The sequence below is a fragment of the Malania oleifera genome, chromosome 1 (assembly GCF_029873635.1).
Source record: "Malania oleifera isolate guangnan ecotype guangnan chromosome 1, ASM2987363v1, whole genome shotgun sequence".
Taxonomy (NCBI): Eukaryota; Viridiplantae; Streptophyta; class Magnoliopsida; order Santalales; family Ximeniaceae; genus Malania; species Malania oleifera.
The window spans coordinates 71,749,289-71,769,273 of record NC_080417.1 but is presented as its reverse complement, the minus strand read 5'-3'; the positions used below and the strand labels follow the sequence as shown (position 1 = coordinate 71,769,273).

Sequence of the window (19,985 nt, the reverse complement as noted above, 5' to 3'; positions counted from 1 at the left end):
CTGGAGCTTTGTGCCTGTATGCGCCGTTTGATTTACCATGGGCTCAAAACCAAAGTTTCTCTTGGGCCATTAGTTCCCACCTCTGGTGTACTGATTCTTCCAATTAAACTGCCCCTGTATCATTTGTGCCTCTTCCTCCTTCTTCCTATTAGTCCACCTTTTGCCTAAACCAGTTTCTGTGCCACTATCCTTAACTAGGCCTGCCTTGATATCGCTTTCAATTCTTCCTCCCGTAGCCACAATGTCCATAAAATCGTGGGGAGTTGCTCCCCAAAGATGTGTGCGGTAGGGGTCTTTTAATGTGCTCACGAACAAGGAGATTGCCTCTCGGTCATTCACCAGGGGGTCTACTTGGATCGACATATCCCTCCACCTATAAGCATATTCTCTGAATGTTTCGGTGGATTTCTTCTCCATCTTTTATAGAGTCATTCGATCAGGCGCCATTTCCATCACATGGCGGTAGTGAGTAACAAAGGCGTTGGCCAAGTCCTTCCAAGTGCGGACCCGAGCCTTATCTTGCTGAATATACCAACGGATGGCGGACCCGGTCAAACTGCTTTTAAAGCAATGCATCATTAGTTTTTCATCGTCTGAGTACGCGGCCATTGCTTGGCAGTATATCACTAAATGTGTTCGAGGGCACCGGGTCCCGTCAAACTTTTCAAAGTCTGGCATTTTGAACTTTGGCGGCAGGGTGACTTTAGGCACCAAGCAAAGGTCATTTGGATTAACTGAATCGAAAGTATTAGAACCTTCCATTGCTTTTAAGCGCTCTTCTGATACGTCGCAGCGACGCTCAGCCTTAGATTTGCTTATTCCCATATCAGACGGTACTAACAGAGGAGTTCCTACCACTGGGAACCCCTGTGCTGGCATAGTAGGGATGAGAGGAGGCATATTTGGCGGTGGACCCCCCATGACGCCAGGTGGCGGAATTAATGTTTGTCCATGATCTGGGGTGAACCCTGATGGATGAGCGGGGTCCACATCTACTTCGGGATCAACATGCACTGCCTTTCCCTTGTTCATCAGTAATTCCAGAACCTTACTCATCTTATCATTTATCTCTTCTTGTCCTTGTTCTAGACCTAGGACTCTATTTTCCAATTGTTCACTCATTTCTCTCGCTCTTTGCCTAGTATTGTACTGATGCGTGGTGGTCTCAATTATTGCTTTATATTACTCAAACCACCTCTTTGATTAGGAACTGAAAACCAAAAAATTTCCTTTTTTAGAACCATGAATGCACAATTATGTACTACATGAGTGAAAGTGTTTTGATGCATGATTAGGGTATGCAATAGGTGTTTATGCATGGATGCAACTAGTGCACTTGTATATATAAACATGCATGCAGCCTATCATGCATGACTACATATGAAATTAAATGCATGAATATGATGTAACCTCAATTACTACTTAGCTAAAATTCTAGAAAAATCCCACTAATGAAATGGGTCAAGATTAACATGACCATTGATGGGCCACGATTTCAATTCAATTTCTCCCTTACCCATTCATTTCCTTGATGATGGTCCATGTATCTCAGATTCTATGAAGGGCCAGATTCTGAGGTTGGGGTCAACCCGTTGGATTCATTCAATGTGGACTTGTGGACTTTAGTGTGCACTTGGGCCTCAAGTATTCTAAAATATGGGCTTTGACCTATTTCATGATGGGTTAAGGCCCTAGTTGAAAAGGAATTGGGTTTGGATTACTTGAAAAAATGTTGGCCCGAATTTTTAGGTGATAGGGCTGAAGCCCATTTTTGGAAATCTGGGTTTGACCCTTTTTGGAAATCATGTCTGGGCCGAGTTTTTACTTAGGAAAATGTCGGGCCTAGGTTTGCTTTTAAAGAATTGGGCCCGAGTTATTTGAAAAGGGTTGGGCTGACCCATATTTCATGATGGGCTAAGGCCCTAGTTGAAAAGGAATTGGGCTTGAATTAGTTGAAAAAAATGTTGGTCCGAATTTTTAGGCAATGGGGTTGAAGCCCTCTTTTGAAATCTGGGTTTAACCCTTTTTTGAAAATAAGGCATGAGCCAAGTTTTCGCTTAGAAAAAGGTCAGGCCCAAGTTTGTTTTTAAAGAATTGGGTCCGAGTTATTTGAAAAGGGTTGGGCCGACCCATATTTTAAAATGCTTGGGCCAAGTGCTTCATTTTTTGAAAGGATGGGCCATGGTCTCATTATTGGGCTTTTTCAGAATACTGGCTAAGTAATATGTAAGTCTAAAATGGATGCAGAATGCTTGGTATAATACAAGGTATCTCACAACATATATACAATAGACGGTATGGGGATAAGGATGTCCCAACCTAGGGTAGGTATGTATATACAGGGTTCGACATGGCACTATCCTAGTTAGGGAAGACTATAGACAAGTATGTGCGGGTAGGCTCTAACCCTATTGACAAAAGGTCCCCAGTTTGGAATTCCATCCTCCCCCATTGGGGTCTGGATAAAACCCGTACTGAGTGGAGTGGTTCGCGGGTCCCATCAAGCTCTGCCACGAAGGGACTGACGCTATTACACTCCTATCTAATCCTAGTAAGGAAAGCTCGGGTATAGAGCGTGAAAGTGTGTGCATTCAAATTTTAACCTAATCCCACTATCTCCAAATTTATTCACATGCTATTAAAATAAGGAAATAAGATATCTACAATTAATATATTTATTCAAAAGATATGGAAACCCAATATCTACAATCAATATGTTTATTCAAAAGATATGGAAACACAATATCTTCAATCAATATGTTTATTCAAAAGATATGGAAACACAATATCTACAATTAATATGTGTATTCAAAAAATTTGGAAAAAAAAAATAAGGAAACAATATATTTATGATTAGTATACAAAATATCTGTAATTAATATGCTTATTCAAAATATCTATCATCAATATGCTTATTCAGAATATTTGGAAACAAAATATCTACAATGAATATTCAAAAAATTAGGAAACAAAATATTTTTAATTAATTAAGGTTATTTACAAATTATGGAAATAAAATATCTACAATTAATCAAAGTTATTTACAAATTACAATATTCACAAAATAAGGAGTAATTAAAAGATTTATTAAATTTGAACTTGGGATAATTTCTAATTAATTAATGGCTCGACTCTCTAATATCCCCAACGGAGTTGCCAAGCTGTCGCGACGTCCCGGGAGCGCGTGTGCCCCGGGCGACGAAATAAAAATCAATTTTAATATTTTCAAGAAAAAATCATGGAATGTCGAAGTCGCCACTAACCTTTAGTGTGGTTAGAACACAAGATTACTACCCTGTTAAGGGTAGAATAGGTCTACATTACCAGAGTTAGACTCGAGAGTTTGGTTACGCGAGGGGAAGGTACAAGCACCCCTTACGCGCCCATTCTTACGAACGGTACCTAATTAATTTGAAATTATCCCTAAGTTAATCTAATAAATCTTTAAATTACTCCTTTTTATGAATTTATAAATACATATGAAAAATAAATAAATAAATAAATGTAATATATATACATATATATTCCCTTAGAGCTTAAGGTACGTGAAGTCCGAAGGCTCATACCCCCGCATTAAAATCATAGGGATAAAAATCAAAAATACTTTATAAAATACGCTCCCAAATTTTAGAAATTTTATGGGTTTTCCTAAGTATGAAAATACTAGTTTGGGAGGTTTTGGATAATAGATATAATAATTTAAACATAATAAATAAATAAATAAATGAATAAAATAATAATAAACTAGAGTATTAGGATACCACAATATGTACTAATCAACATATATTATAGAAACTAAAATATCTAACATACCAATAATAGTAGAATATAAACATATAATATAGACTAAGATAATGAGCATATCATAATATTAAAATACTACATGTGCGTTATAAACAAAAATACTCAAACATACCATAATAAACATAATCACGATGATAACAATAATAAATATCCACAAATAATATAATACGAAATAAATTACTACAATACTATATATACTAAGCATACCATATAATAGCATGATACCAAAACACCAAAAATATTATATTACCTAAAATATTAAATTTACCATAATAATTAACATACTAAAAGTATCATAATAATAATAAATATATAGTATTACTCAAGATGCTATATTAAAAGTTACCTAAAATACTAAATTATATGCATGATGTTACTTATAAATCCTAAGTTATTAAATACCTAATATGATTAACATTCTAGAATGCACATACAACTATAGTTTTAAAATACCACTACAACTAATCTACTAAAACTCCTAACATGATATATAACACGACCAAAATTCTAAAATACTAATAATATACTATAAAGTTAACCTACAATATATGCATGAATAAAATAATATATATAAAAAAAAAAATTCTTACACATAAGAACCGCAACAAGATAAAAAAAAAAAAAACCCGAAACCTAAGAATACATATTACACATACAACTTAAATATTACGCACTAAAAAAAATGACAACATAAATTATTAAATTTAAATATTACAATTGAAATCTTACCTTGGCCATAAAAAGAAAAATCCTACAATAATGAAGATAAACAAATTAGTAGTTATAAATATGGACATCCTAAATAAATATACAAATAAATAAATATATATATATATATATATATATATGATGAAATATACCATAATATTAAAAATGCCCCATACAATAACAATGAATATTTAATAATGGTAAAAAAAAATAATAATAATAATAATACAACAAAATTAACTGTCCTAAATTAATATACAAACTACATAATACTAATACTAATATAATTAATATAATAATAATGCTAAAATTAATAAACCAATTATATAATAATATTACTAATACTAATACATAAACAATATGGTAATAACACTAATACAATTAACATAACAACAATACAACCCATATAATAACAACATTAGAGATAATATACAAACATATAATGATATTATTGATGGTAATATATAAACAACAATTATAACATTATTAATAATGATATATAAACAATATAATATAATAATAAATAATAATAATATTATTATCAATAATATACGAATAATAATACTAATATGGTTAATATAGTATATACATATAGATAAAAAATAATAATAATTTAAACTTTAAGTATTAAAACCCCAAACAAAACCAATATATGTGTATATATATTAACACTAATAAATATATAAATATATGTGGGTATTGTGTGTGTGTGAGATGCAGTGTTCATGAGGTCCGTGTGCGTGTGTGTGTACAGGGGATGGCAGCGGGTACTTACAGAGGGGGCCGGAGATGGGAATTGTGGCTGGAGAGGGCTCGGTTTGCCTGTGAGATGGCCGGAGACAGCCGCGGCTAGGCGTGGGTGGAGCAGACGGTGACGGGAGTTGCAGGGGCAGCAGTGCTGCCGTGGCTGTGTGCGTGATGGAGAGTTGCAGGGGCAGCAATGTTGGTGTGGCAGTCCGGAGCTGTGGAGACGTTGGAGTCGTCGGAGTTGCAGGGGTCGTCGTGCTGGCTGTGGCTGTGGAGACGTTGGAGTCGTCGGAGTTGCAGGGGTTGTCGTGCTGGTAGGAGTTCTGGTGTGATCGTGGGAGACGACGGCGATGGTGTGCCCGGGGTTTGGCTCGGATGTGTAGCAGAGGGTGGTCTGTGATGGTGGTTCTCTACGGTGGTGCAGGCCGTGAGCTTCTGGTTGTTCGTCTCCTCAACTAGTAGCAAAGCAAACAGAGAAAGAGGCCTTGATGGGGGCTGCCGGCTGGATCTTTACTGTGCTTCGGCTGGATGGTGGCTTAGAACAAGGGATGGAGGTCTTGAGATGAAGATGGGTTCGTGAAGTTGCTGGGTATTTCTGTGAAAGCTGGGTTGGAGCTGTGGGGCTGTGCAGAGGTTGTTGTGGAATGCTATGAGGTATAGAGGGAGAGTGAGAGTGGCCGGATTTGGGATTTGCAGAGAAGTGGCGGAGAAGAACAAGGGGTTGAAGGGAAGATGGAAGATGGGAGAAAATTAGGTTTTTTTTCTTTTGGCTCCCCTGCCCCGTGTGCTGTGCGCAGCCTCCCCTCTTATAAAATTTTTTTTTTGAAAACCCCAAAAACATTTCCTTTTTGGATTTTATTTTTCTTTTTCTCTTTTTTTTTATTCTTATGGTAATAATGAAAAAGGAAATAATATTAATAATCATAATAATATAAATATCAAAAAGGTAATAATAATAATACTACTAAATAGACAATAGTAATAAATAATTATAGTAAAAAAATAAAAATAATAAAGATTAAATAATTATAATGATAATAATAAATAAATAATAGTGATAATAATAAATTACTTATAATAATGTAGGAAAATAAATAATAATAATAATAATAAGAATAATACTAATAAATAATAAACAAATAACAGTAATAATAATAATAATAAACAAATAACAGTAATAAAAATAAAAATAATAATAATAATAATAATATAATAAAATAAATAAAAATAATAATTATAGTAAAGTAAAAAGAAAATAAAGATAGTAAAAGTACTACTAATAATAATAAAAATGAATAATAATAATAATAATAATGATAATAAAAATACAAGCAAAATAATAGTACAGTACTAATAATATAGGAAAATAATAATATAATATAATAATAATAATAATAATAATAATAATAATAATAATAATAATAATAATAAAAATAATAAGAGGGGACCCCTTGTTCTATTTGGCTAGGGCAAAAATAGGGTGTCTACAACCCTCATTTAACATTTTCCAAAATTCCTCTTATGTCTGCAATAGTAATATTTTTGAGGATATCTATATATAGCCCCTCATTTGCCCTAATTAAGTGGGGATTAGCAAATATGATTAACCAAAAATCCTCTTAAACTTTTTATACTCCCATTTGCCCATAATGCATATTTTTGAAGCCAAATTTCTTATACCTAATTCTACAAATCATTCCTTTGATAAACCAATCTTTATGAGAGTTATTTAAGTGGCTATTGATTGTTCTATATTGCTAGGATACTCTCATTATATTCATTGTATTTGATTTTCAGAGTGAGAGTTGAGCATAAGATTTATCCCTTGATTTTATTTGATAAATTAATGTGTGGGAAAATCTTGTGGGTAGTGAGTATTTGCATTATCATTGCAAGACTCATTGAGCTTGTGTTTTTTGTTTAAGAAAAAATTATTTTTGCAAGCTTATTTTCAAACATCTCTTGCGCTAGAATCTTGAGAAAGTCATTTTAGAGACATTTTGATTAAACTATTTAGATATATTTAAAACCTACCTGTGATTGAGATGTTGTGATATACTATTTCAAAGATTGATTGACAATACATTCTTGCACTTAATTGTTTAGTGACATTAGCTTGAGTGTTATTACACACATATTTGCACTGAGCTAATAGTTCCTACATCATTAGTGTGCATTGATTATATTATGTGTAGTGGTACATATCTGCTTGTGTAAGAAGTATTTCCATATACATAAATTTTCATATATTTTGTATTCTAGGCTCGCCTGAAGAGGGAGACTAGCCCTTTGGAACAGTCCCGGATTGGCTTAGACCTGGTTAGGCTTAATTCATAATGGTCATAGTTATTCAACTGCCTCGTCAAATGAAAATAGGAGGTGTAAGCAAACTTTTTCACATACATATAATACTTGCTTATATTACAAAGAAGAAAGGGCACATCAAATCTTCCTGTAAATGTAGAAGTGCTAGAGGCTTAAATAAGAAAATGATACGGGTAATCCTAAAGGCAAACCTCTCAGAACTAAAAGATGAATGGATTCAGATTTTAATTACATATTCATTTAATCCATCCTTAAATCTTAGGGTTTGGGGTTATGATGTCTGAAAGGCTTGGGAAGTGGTTTGTACCTAAAATACTAAGATGAAAAACATAAATCATAATTTGAATAAATTCTCAAAGTATGTTGAAGTAAAATCCACTTTCAAATGGACAAGACATGTTTGCCTAATAATTAATTCGAAAAGCTTAACCCAAGCTAAAATGTAGATATCGTAAGTTAAGCGTATTTTTGTCCATTGCACAATTTTGGTCCTAGGGAATTCATCTTGTCATATATCATTCTTCCCTAATGAAATTCCTTGAACATAAAGGCCTCAATCAAAAATCAGTCATCACTATAGGCTTAAGCACTAATGATCATTAGTCCCTATTCTAACGAGCGCTTATTTAAAATTCCATCCATCCATCGGCTTGTATCCTGACATAAATCATGATCATATCCAAAGGGTACTTGTCATCCTCCAAAGAGCATAGCCCTAAGAATTCATATACTCCTAGTTGCTCTTTTCCAAAAAGGTGTGGACACATTAACTAGCACAAAAATATTTTGAAAAATGTCCTGCTACTTCTAAAACACTCTTCTGAACTTAATAGAAATTTAACTATTTAAAGTATTTATCCCTGCTAGCTTCATAAGCTCTCAAACGTTAAATAAAATTATTTAGAGCTTCATCTGATTTGATAAAGTTGGATGGTTAAGTTGGTTGCACTAGTTCTTAATCTAGATAAATGCATAAACTTCAAGGAGACCTATGCACATACATTTAAAATTCATAGTCATTCGAACTTGAGCCTTTCACTCGTTAAGATTCATGAAGAAAAGAGGCATACATTGGCTTATGATCCTGAAAAAGTATTGCATGTGAAGTTTTGGTCCTATAAGCCAAAGTACTCTTGACCAAGTTTGAATCATTGAAAATTTTTTTTACTTGGCTAAAAATTTTTCTTTAAAGGAAAAAGGCATAAAACGATAAAAATGCATAACTTAGGGGGAGCATCTTCGTTTGATTGTTATATTAACTAATTGCTCTCATAATCATACTACATGCTTGAATGCCTTAATGAATAACAGATTATGCTGAACTCAAATCTATCCTCTGCTCTCTACTATTTATATTCATTGATGGATGAATTATATTTTGTTAAGTTGTTGATTATACTACTGGAATGCATGCTTAGTTTAGAATGCCTCCTGCATGATAGATACAGTTGATGTGAATTGCATGCTGGTAGTGGATTATAGGTTCTTGCATGCATAAACTGAAATATGTTGCTTTCTTGAATCTATTAGGTACATGTTTTATGGGAAAATGTTCGATTTACAGATAACATGCTGCCGAAATTTCGACAAGAATTTTCCAAAAAGTAAAACCTTGTACATCGATGATTATGATAAAATTAATGTTAAAATATTTTTGAAAGGATGAGTGAAAATAATTGAATATTAAATTTAATCCTAGCATAATCATAGAATAATTAAAGGAGCCTAGCTCCATCCCTATAGAAAGAACTTCAGGGATTCATATGCATCAATTCACATTCTTGAATATTGAGGCTCTTCAAAAAACCCTGAACATCATATCTAGTGCTTAAAGGTCTATTAATAGATATGGGTTGTTCTAGGTTATGAGTATTAATTCATGGTTTAATATATTTTCTAAGATGCATTGATGCATTTGTGGCCTATAGGGATGACCATACTAATCATAATATAGTTAATAAATCAACAGTATGGTTGGGTTAAAGGATTTAAAATGAATGGCTTATACTCTTGACTTACCTTGTGAAATCAATTTTGATGAGTATAAGTAGTTCATTTCATCTAAGCTATAATTCAAATTGAAAGGGGGAGCAGCTAAACATAAATCCCTATTTTTTTTTGCTCACAAAGATTTTTAGCTTAGATATATTGTGAATTCACTATGGCATGTGCTTAAATGAAATGATCTTTGTGAAAATCTTAAGTTGATATATATTGCTTTGCCACAAGTTGTTTGTGTTTACCATATGATCCTTGTTTTAGCTTCCTAAGATTTTTAGGATTAATATGGTTGGTTTTTGTATGGTTATTTTAAGGATGTGCTTAAATGCATAACCAGATGAATGTTGCTTGCTTGCATTAAATGAAAGTTTTATTTTCAGTAAGCACCCCCCGTATTTCTTGACAACATCCTAATGGGGATATATATTTATTATATACATATAATTTTGAAGAGCATAACTGGTTCGGTAACTTCACATGAAAATGCATGCGAACTTGTTAGACTGTTTTTGTGCTCAAACCAACTATTTGCTCTCATATGCCATATGCTTTAAACTCAAAATTTCCACGGGTCTTATGATATGTTTCAATTGCAATGGTTTGTGTATATTTATGATCTAACCTTGTTTTCATATCATTTAAATCATTTAAAAGACCAGTTTTCTTGTTTGTGTGCTTAATTGCCGAGGTTATCTTTGTCATTCATTTTGCATCGTATAACTATTCTATCTCTTGAATAATTTGGAAGTTATACTTCTATTTAAGTCTTTATCATATTGGACTGTTTGAGTTGGTAGTTGTAGATAAACTGTTAATCTAAAACTCAATTAGGTCATTTTTATACAGGTATTTTTGGGAAAATGCTCTATTTTCAAATGGCATGCTGCCGAAATTTCTAAAAATATTCCCAATCTTATCGTGTATTTAAGTGATTCATACTCAAATGTCTTGCTTACATTCTTTATATTTATATCCCTTTTTGCTGTTGCCAAAAGGGGGAGAAGAGGGCAAAATTGGGTACTGGGCACTTTTGAAAAATATTTGAACTCTCATTGTGCACATTGTTAGGGAGAGCCTTTCAAGGCTGTACCCACTTTTGCATGGTGTATTTGTCATCATCAAAAAGGGGGAGAATGTTGACCTTGTAAGTCATTCCCGGTTTGATAATGACAAATACTTTTTGTATTTGATGACTTTCAAGTTTGTGTGCAGGATCATACTAACTGGATTACATTGATAGTATGCAGCAACTTGAAGAATTGAAGACTCGACATATATATCATTTGTTGTAATATTATTGGGTCTGTAATAATTTAAGTTCAAGGGTCTGTAATAATTAATGCCTTACTTGCATGAAAGAATTGATAAGCTCAAGACCTTAGAAAGATCTTATGGATTGGTCGACCGACGCTAGATTTTCTAGCCTAAGTAAAAATACCTTAGAAAATACCCTAGGCCCTTCCACTAGCACTTAGAAAAGTCCCCATTATCATATATGTTATCATAGGAAACTTTTAATTTAAATTTGGACCGAAATGCCTATTTTTAGTGTGTTCAGTCGACTGAACTTCTACATGTAGAACCACTCGGTCGACCGAACCTACCTAGGGTCAACATTTTGACCCTTCAGTCAACAGAACCTAAAATGAGCTACAACGCTCTGGTCAACTGAACTAACACGTGGAGAGATCCCAACCGCTCGGTCAACCTAACCCTCAGTACAAAAATTGCTTGGCCGATCAAACCCCAAAGTTCGGTTAACCGAACAAAAAATGGTCGACCGAACCTCAGAGTTTTGGAAATCACCTCAAGATTGGTCGATCATCTCCTCAGTTCAAATATGCCCTAGTCGACCGAACTGAGCACCCCGGTCGACCAAACCATAAAAATGGTCAACCAACCCTCTCAGGTTGCTTGGATTTTACCGAGGTTAAAACATTATTAATTTTTTTAACCCTCATTAAACATTTTCCAAAATTCCTCCTATGTTCCAAACGGTAATATTTTTGAGGATATCTATATATAGCCCCTCATTTGCCCTAATTAAGTGGGGATTAGCAAATAGGATTAGCCAAAAATTCTCTTAAACATTTTATATCCCATTTGCCCATAATGCATATTTTGAAGCCAAATTTCTTATACTCTCTTATACAAATCATTCCTTCAATAAACCAATCTTTGTGAGAGTTATTTGAGTGGTTATTTATTGTTCTATATTGCTAGGATACTCTCATTATATTCATTGTATTTGATTTTCGGATTGAGAGTTGAGCATAAAATTTATGCCTTGATTTTATTAGATAAATCAATGTGTGGGAATATCTAGTGGCAAGTGAGTCTTTGCATTATCATTGCAAGACTCATTGAGCTTGTGTTTTTTTTTTTTTTTTTTTGAGAAAAAATTGTTTTCACAGCATATTTTCAAATATCTCTTGTGTTGGAATCTTGAGAAAATCATTTTAGAGATATTTTGATAAAGCTATTTAGATATCTTTGAAACCCTACTTTTGATTGAGATGTTGTGATATACTGTTTCAAAGATTGATTGACAATACACTCTTGCACTTGATTGCTTAGTGACATTAGTTTGAGTGTTATTACACACATATTTACACTGAGCTTATAGTTCCTACATTATTGGTGTGCATTGATTATATTGTGCGTAGTGGTACATATCTTCTTGTGTAAGAAGCATTTCAATGTACGTAAATTTTCATATATTTTGTATTCCAGGCATTGGCCTGAAGAGGGAGACTAGCCTTATTGAATAGTCTCGTATTGGCTTAGACCCGATTAGGAAAGTTAGGTACACCATCTTAGTAAGGTGCGGTTATAAGTTAAGGTCAGCCCCGTTAATTGACTTGGTTGTAAATGGTGCCGCTCCACCCATTAAGTGAGCATTAGTGGAATCCTCGGGCTTGCAAGCTAGAGGCGGGGATGTAGGCACAGTTGGTCGAACCCCGATAACATATCGTGTGTGCACTTTACATTTCCATAATTTATTTACTGCATGTGTATGTTATATTATGAATGTTGCGCATGATTTAATTTCCGCATCTTACATTTATCTGCGCATTTAGGTTTATGAGTATATAGATAGACCCTAGGTTGAGTATTACTACTGCTGATTCTATTTGACCTAGGAAAGAATTTTTAAATACCCAATTCACCCCCGTCTTGGAAATACACCAAAGTCAACATGTTTCCCTAGAGGAGTTCTTGAATCTGACTTAAGGACACTTGACTTTAGAATAGTACATGGCCAAGTTCATAGAGGTGTATCGCTTTGCCCCATATATGATTCTAGATGAGTCTAGAGAGGTGTAGACGTTCAAGAAGGGCCTAAGATAGGAGATTTACGAGTAGGTGGTAGTCTTATAGGTGCGACATTTTTTGAGGCTAGTGGAGCTAGTGATAATGTGGACCAACGGTGGGTAGTGGAGAATTGAGCCTATCAGGTTGAGTCGTCACTTTCTCTTTGTCCTGTAAGTAATAAGAGACATTGGGGTGAATGCTGGGCGGGAAGTGTTAACTTCTTTCGATGCAGTAGGCCAGACCACATGGCACGAGACTATCATGGGCCACCGAACAATGCACCCACTCCAAATCAGTACCAAGGGAACAATTAGGAACCCCGAGGTAAACATCAGAGGAACACCACCCCGACACGGGTTTATTCACTTATCCTGAGAGGTGTAGGAAATGCTGGTGATGGAAAGATAGGTAATAATTTTATATTTCCAAAGACTACAATGAATGATATCTTTGTTATTATTTATGGTAGTTGTATGATGATCAAATCTTTAGGATTCTAGGATACTATTGCTTAGGGAGCAAGATTCTAAGTTGTTAAGGAAATTGATGTTATCTTGCTTAATTATGTCTCTTAATATTAGTTGCATCATTTTTCAAGTCTATGAAGGATGTATGTAATAGTTTTGAGAGATAGTGATTGAGACTTACAGTAGTTGGATGTTGGTCTGATATCACGGTATGAAGAATGTTGTGTTGCCTTACAGTTATATTTCAGACTCGGGAGTTCCAAAACTTTTAGTGAGGTGATGTAGTATAACAAAAGTTTGGAACACCGTTATTTTGAATTTGAACCTGAAGCCAATGATAAGGTCCTAGTTAAGAGTCATTTTGCAGATAAACCAAATGTATTGGGAAAGTATCTAATAACTCTTGTTTAAGCATTGGGGAACTGGAAATACGAATTTAAGTTGTTGAGCGTTGGTTTTGTAGCAAGGGGTATAAGAGCAAGATGTTCAATCCATTGGTTTGGGTTAGTAATTAGTTTTGATTTGGGATGCTTACGAGCAAAACTTAATTCTCTTGGATTCATGATGGATTTTATTTGGAGTTATCTTTAACAAATTTCGAGGACGAAATTTTTATAAGGGGGAGATTGTAGGAACCCGAACCTAGAAAACAAAAGAAAAATAAATAAAATAAAAATAAAAGAAGGAAAACAGTTCAACACAAGACGAAACCGTAGACGGTTTCAAGAACCCCGGGAAAAACCGTGAACGGTTTTAGCAACGTAATGGTTTTAGATAAGGCCAAACTATCAACGGTTTCGTAAAGCTTAGGAAAACCATTGACGATTTCAAGTAGGCTGAGTCCTTAAGTACTGAGACAACATAAAATTTTTATAACATTTAAAAATCTTTCTCTCTTAAATTAGGGTTTTGGTTCTCTATCTCTCTCTCTCTCTCTCTCTCTCTCTCTCTCTCTCTCTCTCTCTCCTAAGCTCATCTAGGATCTGCTCTAGCTCTCTGATTATCTCTCTCTTTTCTCTCGGCTTGCTGGCTCACTTTCTGCAGCAGGTTTAACAAAGCCGGGGTTCCATCCTCCAAGCGTTTTAGGCATATTTTCAGGAACATGTAAGGGAAATTGATTATGTCAGTTTGCTTTCAAAATTGAACCAATTAAACTGGAGTTTATGATTCTAGGAATATTATGCTAGTTTTATTTCAAAATCCAATCGGTTAAAATTGAGTATGTGGATACAAGAACATCATATTGTACTTTCTGAAGGTAGCATGCATATGAAATAGATGGTTATGGTGATTATACACGGATTTTGGGAAAAGATTAAAGTGAGTGGGGTTCATCATCCCTGTTTTTTGTTAAAATATATATTTTAGTTGATCTAAACTGTGGAGATGATCGTACCCTTATTTTAAGGAAAACATATATGAGTATACTATGATAAATTTTCGTTGGGCAATTTATTAAAGTAAGTTTTAGCATTTAAACCATGTGGCATGAGATTAATTTCTATTATTGAACTGGTTGGAATTTTCATGATGTTATACTAGAAATGTATAGTATTATACTAATTTCTCTGGAAGTATTAAAAAGAATGCATAAATTGTAAATGGTTATAGTGGTGTACAAGCCAAGGAAATTGTAAATGGTTGTGGTGCTATATAGGCCACAGAAATTGGAAATGGTTACGGTGGTGTATGGGCCACGAAAATTGTCAATAGTTACAATGGTGTACGGGCCACAGAAATTACAGTTTGTTTTTAATGCAGTTTCCTTAAGGTTAAAGTAATGGTTATATCTTATCTATACTAAAATTTATGTTAGCCACACACTAATAATAATTGATTCCTTAATACTGAGAGGTGTCTCACCCCAATGAATGATTTAACTTTTTAGGACCTACAAGAGATCAGGCTTAGAGAGCTATGGGGAAAGGGGTTAGATATTTTAGTTTAGAGTAAGTGGTTTGTAAATACTGAATTAAGTATGTTTTCGTATGTCTCAGGCTATAATAATGCTACTTGGAAATGCTTATGTTTGTGATATTCTAGTACTCTGGTAATGTAATTTAGGTTATTTAAATTATTTCCGCTACATGTATGATAATGGTGGTATCATAGAAGGTAAATTTTTGAGTCATTACAGAAGATTTATTTTAAATAACACTCTAGAGCTCATTTTTGGGTTTGAGGCATTAGAGCACCGGTTCTAGAGGGGAGTCAGCCAATTACGGATGACGATATGTGTAGGAAGGTGCTTAGGGAATGCGTGGGGGGCTGGTTGAATGATCTTGGCATTGGACACATTGCCCCAACATCGTCATCTTCTTCCAGTGCAGCATTTCTTGTTAAGCTTGACTGAGCACGCTGAGCCGCCGAGTTTCAAAATAAAGGAAGGAGAGAAAATGATGGATCCAATATGTGTTACCACAACATGATAACCATTAGGGAGGCATACTGTGCGACCAGAAATAGGAATAGAATAGGTTAAGTCAATGGGAGAGCGCACCATTTGATCGGTGGCTCCACTGTCAAGGATCCAAATACTTTCAAAAGAAAGATGGGAGAATATACCTGATTAAGACTCAGTAGTACCTATATGGTTTGCCATAGGCGATGACTGGGAGTGGAGCAAGGCTAAAACCTATTAGCATTGATCCAGAGTAAAAGGAAGATTGCTAGTGGACAGATTGTTGCTAGCGGAAAAGACCTGGTGTGCACATGGCTTGGAACTTGAGCTAGTTTTATAGGATCCAGATGGCAATCCTTGGATGAAATAGCAACGATCCACAATATGACCTTCTCTGTTACAGTAAGTACACTTTGGTCTGGGCTTGCAGAACGGCTTACCATCTTTTTGTGCAAGGAGAATACCTTTTGCAGCTAATGCAACCCCATCAATAGGTGAAGTATTTTGGATGTTTCGTTGAATATCTTCTTGAAGAATTAAATTGTAGATGTGGTTGATCATGGGCAAAGGATCCATCAAGAGAATCTGGCCGCAAATTGCACCATAGGAGTCATTAAGTCCCATAAGAAACTTCATGGTGCGCTGGTACTGTTGGTATGGAGCAACATCTCCCTTAAATAGATTAGACTGAAGAGATGACAACTCATCCCATAGCAATTTCAACCTTGTAAAATAGGTGGCCACAAACGTATTTCCTTGAACAAGATTATGGATTTCTTGTTTAGGATGATACATTCTAGGACCATTAAATTGAGAAAAATGCTCCTTCAAATCTATCTAGATATCTTGAACAAGATAAAAAAAGAGAACACTAGTAGAAATTTCTTTTGAAAATGAGTTGAGAAGCCATGCTTTTACCATGTTATTGCAACGATTCCATTGTTGATACTCAACAGAAGATGTCTTGGAGGGCTTGGATATGGTACCATCAACGAAGCCGACTTTGTTCTTGGTGCTGAGTGCAATGACCATATATTGGCTCCATATGTTGTAATTGGTTTCAATCAAGAGATTAAAAACCAAGACGATGCTAGGATTGTCGGAATTACTGAGATGAAAAACATGACTTGGATCATCAAAATTATCGGTGCTTGCAGTATTGGTAGCCATGGACACAAATAAAAAAGGTTTGATTTTTTATTTTATTTTTGTTTTGTTTTATTTTTTTATTTTTTTTATTTGTTTTTTTTTATTTTGTTTATTTTTTTGGTCTTGATCTTAACCGGGGAGATGCTTCGGTACTGTGTGAAAATTGGTGCACCCACGAGTGAGCTTAGCATTTGTACAAGTAAAATATAAGGAGATCTCAGAAATGTAAACTGGTGTAGATATGAGGGATATTGATACGGTTGCCGAGAGAGTTGAGAGATGGACGATGGTCAGAGAAGACAAGAGATGCCGGAGAGCTGAACTGAGATGAGGGCATCGGAGAACTGAGACAAGAATTGCGAACGTCAAAGAAGACGAACTAAGAGAATGGAGACGCAGAAGAGCATTGGAGAACTCTGCTACTTCTCTCGAGTCCCTTTGCAGAGAAGATTTGCTCCCAAATTGCCAAGTGGAACGTGTGTTGGCGAAAAATCTTGGCATGAAGGCAGCAACGATGGTCAAGCAACGGGTGAAGACAGAGATCCAAAAGAACATGGTCGGTGATGGTGGGTGGTGACCCTTAACAAACAGATAGGCGATGGCAACTATCGAGAGTGAAGGTGCGGAGTTAAATATCAGAAGTTGATGATGAGAATTGGGGGCGACGAGGATGCAAGGGTGGTGTCCGTTGGGTTTGGTGTGAATAGAGCGTAGCAGGGAAAGTTTTCTTGCACTAAAGAAGGATCAACTTTGCTCCAATACCATGTGACTATTTTGAGAAACCCCCATGCATTAACATGGTTTGAATACTATATTTATAATTACAAAGAATAATTACAATTAAATGATACCGTATATATAATGGAAACTAATATCCTAGAATGAATGAAATATCTACAATCATGAGGGTCAATAGAGCTATATTTAGGAAGCCTTGGGGGAACGAGCTGTGTGATCCTCAACAAGAAGAAGGGTAAAAAGATCCTCCAAAAATTTTTGCGATATTGTCCATTAATATCGTGTCTGCAACGTTTGTACATGTGCAGAAAGACTGCTGCAAATATGAGATGACATAAAGAGAAACCTCTTCAAGAGGAAAACACCCTTAGCCATCCAATGCACTCGGAAGCTTTCGCAGTTTGCTAGTGATCCTTGCAACATCAGTCTTGGCCTTGCTTCAGATGTGTTCAATCCTTTCAGTAACATGAACAACCTGTATAGCAAGTGGTCAGTTATGACGATACCATACAATATGCCTCCACGGCGATGTATAAAAAAACCCTTCATTTATATGTCTCTGCTTATTCGTGGACCAAGGGCACCTGGTAATGATATTGATGTTTATCTGAGGCTGTTAATTGATGAGTTGAAAGAATTATGAGAAAAAGGAGTGGAGACATTCGATGTGGAAACTGAGACAACATTTCATATGCATGTTGTGCTGTTGTGGACAATTAATGATTTCCCCTCTTATGGCAACCTATCGAGTTGGAGCATAAATGGTTACTCAGCGTGCCCAGTGTGTAATAAGGATGCTGGGTCCTTACCCTTGAAGCATGGACACAAGTTATGCTTTATGTGTCATTGTCATTTTCTACGACTTGGACATCCTTGGAGAACTTGTGGTGTCAGAAGTTTTAATGGAAAACCTAAACAAAGTTTGTAATCAAATCGACTAAGTAGGGAAGAGATATTAAACCAGCTCAGGTTGATCAGAGATGTAAAAATTGGGAAACCACCAAGCAGTAGAAAAAGGAAACGTGTTGTGTGGGAGTTTAATTGGACAAAAGAAGTATCTTCTTCAAGTTGCCATACTAGAAAGATCTTCCACTACGCCACAACTTGGATGTTATGCACACCGAGAAGAACATTTGTGAGAATGTCATTTGTACATTGTTGGATATAAATGGGAAGACAAAGGACAATGCAAATGATTACCAGGATATGGAAGATATGAGAATATGGCCTGAGTTACATCTGATTTGTGATGGAGACAAACATCTCATGCCATCAGCCTGTTACACATTTTTGAAGGATGAGAAGAATAATTTCTTCGAATGGTTGAAATCACCAAAGTTCCTTGATGGATATGCATTAAACATAGCTCGATGCATTAGCACAAAGGAAGGGAAGATGTTAGGAATGATTATTGATTATTTGTTGTATTCTTGATGGGTGGTCAAAAGAGGGAGACTAGCCCTGTGAATAGTCTTGTATTGCTCTGACTCGGTTAGGAGAGCATTGGACTAGTTCAGAACCGGTTAGGAGAATTAGGTGTACCATCCTGGTAAGGTGTTGTAATCGGTGTCGCTCCACCCGTTAAGCGAGCTTTAGTGGATTCCTCTTGCTTGTGAGTTTAAGGCGGGGACATAAGCAGTGTTGGCTGAACCCTGATAACATTTCTTGTGCCTGATTTTAATTTTCGCAATTTAAGTTTTTGCACTTGAATGTTTATGTTTTTAGCATTGTGAATGATTAAGAAACAGAGCTTGCTATACTTGCTTTGATTATTTGCTCAGTAAATTTATTGTGGGTATTGGAATCCGTTTAGAAAGACTTTAGGTTGCGAAATATTGCTAATATCTGGTTTAACCTAAGAAGAAGTTTTCAATTTCTAATTCACCCTCTCTTGGGAATACACCAATTCCAACAATTGTTATCAGAGCCTCGTTGCACTAGACTTAAATGTTTTTGCAAAAAATCGCAGTGGCTCAATTTGGTGTATCCCTACTCGGCGAGGGATAGTCACCTACTTGTCCTCCATTATTTTGTTGTGTAAACTACACTCACTGGAAAATTAGAATGAGCATTTTCATGAAATCTATGAATTGGATGGCCTGGTGGGTCAAAGTTAATGGAATTCATATGCCCTTGGATGAAAATGATATTAAGTTAATGCATGCAAATTCATATGCCTTGGACATGTTATACTATGCTTTAAGTATTAAAATTTTTGATGAAATTATGGCATGTAAAAGGGCAAAAGATATATGGGAAGATCTTGAAAAGAAATATGGAGAGTCCCAGAAGAAGGAGACCACCACTTCGATAGTGTCAAACTCAAATGA

General features: G+C 35.2%; 1 protein-coding gene across 1 annotated transcript; it reads right to left on the bottom strand.

The window, feature by feature from the left end:
- Positions 1 to 16,005: 16,005 nt before the first annotated feature.
- Positions 16,006 to 16,938, bottom strand: LOC131168151 (uncharacterized). The gene is made up of 2 exons (XM_058127443.1): positions 16,687 to 16,938; positions 16,006 to 16,605 (listed from the first exon to the last, which is right to left on the bottom strand). The coding sequence occupies exons 1-2, from the start codon at positions 16,936 to 16,938 to the stop codon at positions 16,006 to 16,008; spliced, it is 852 nt and encodes a 283-aa protein (XP_057983426.1).
- Positions 16,939 to 19,985: the final 3,047 nt, after the last annotated feature.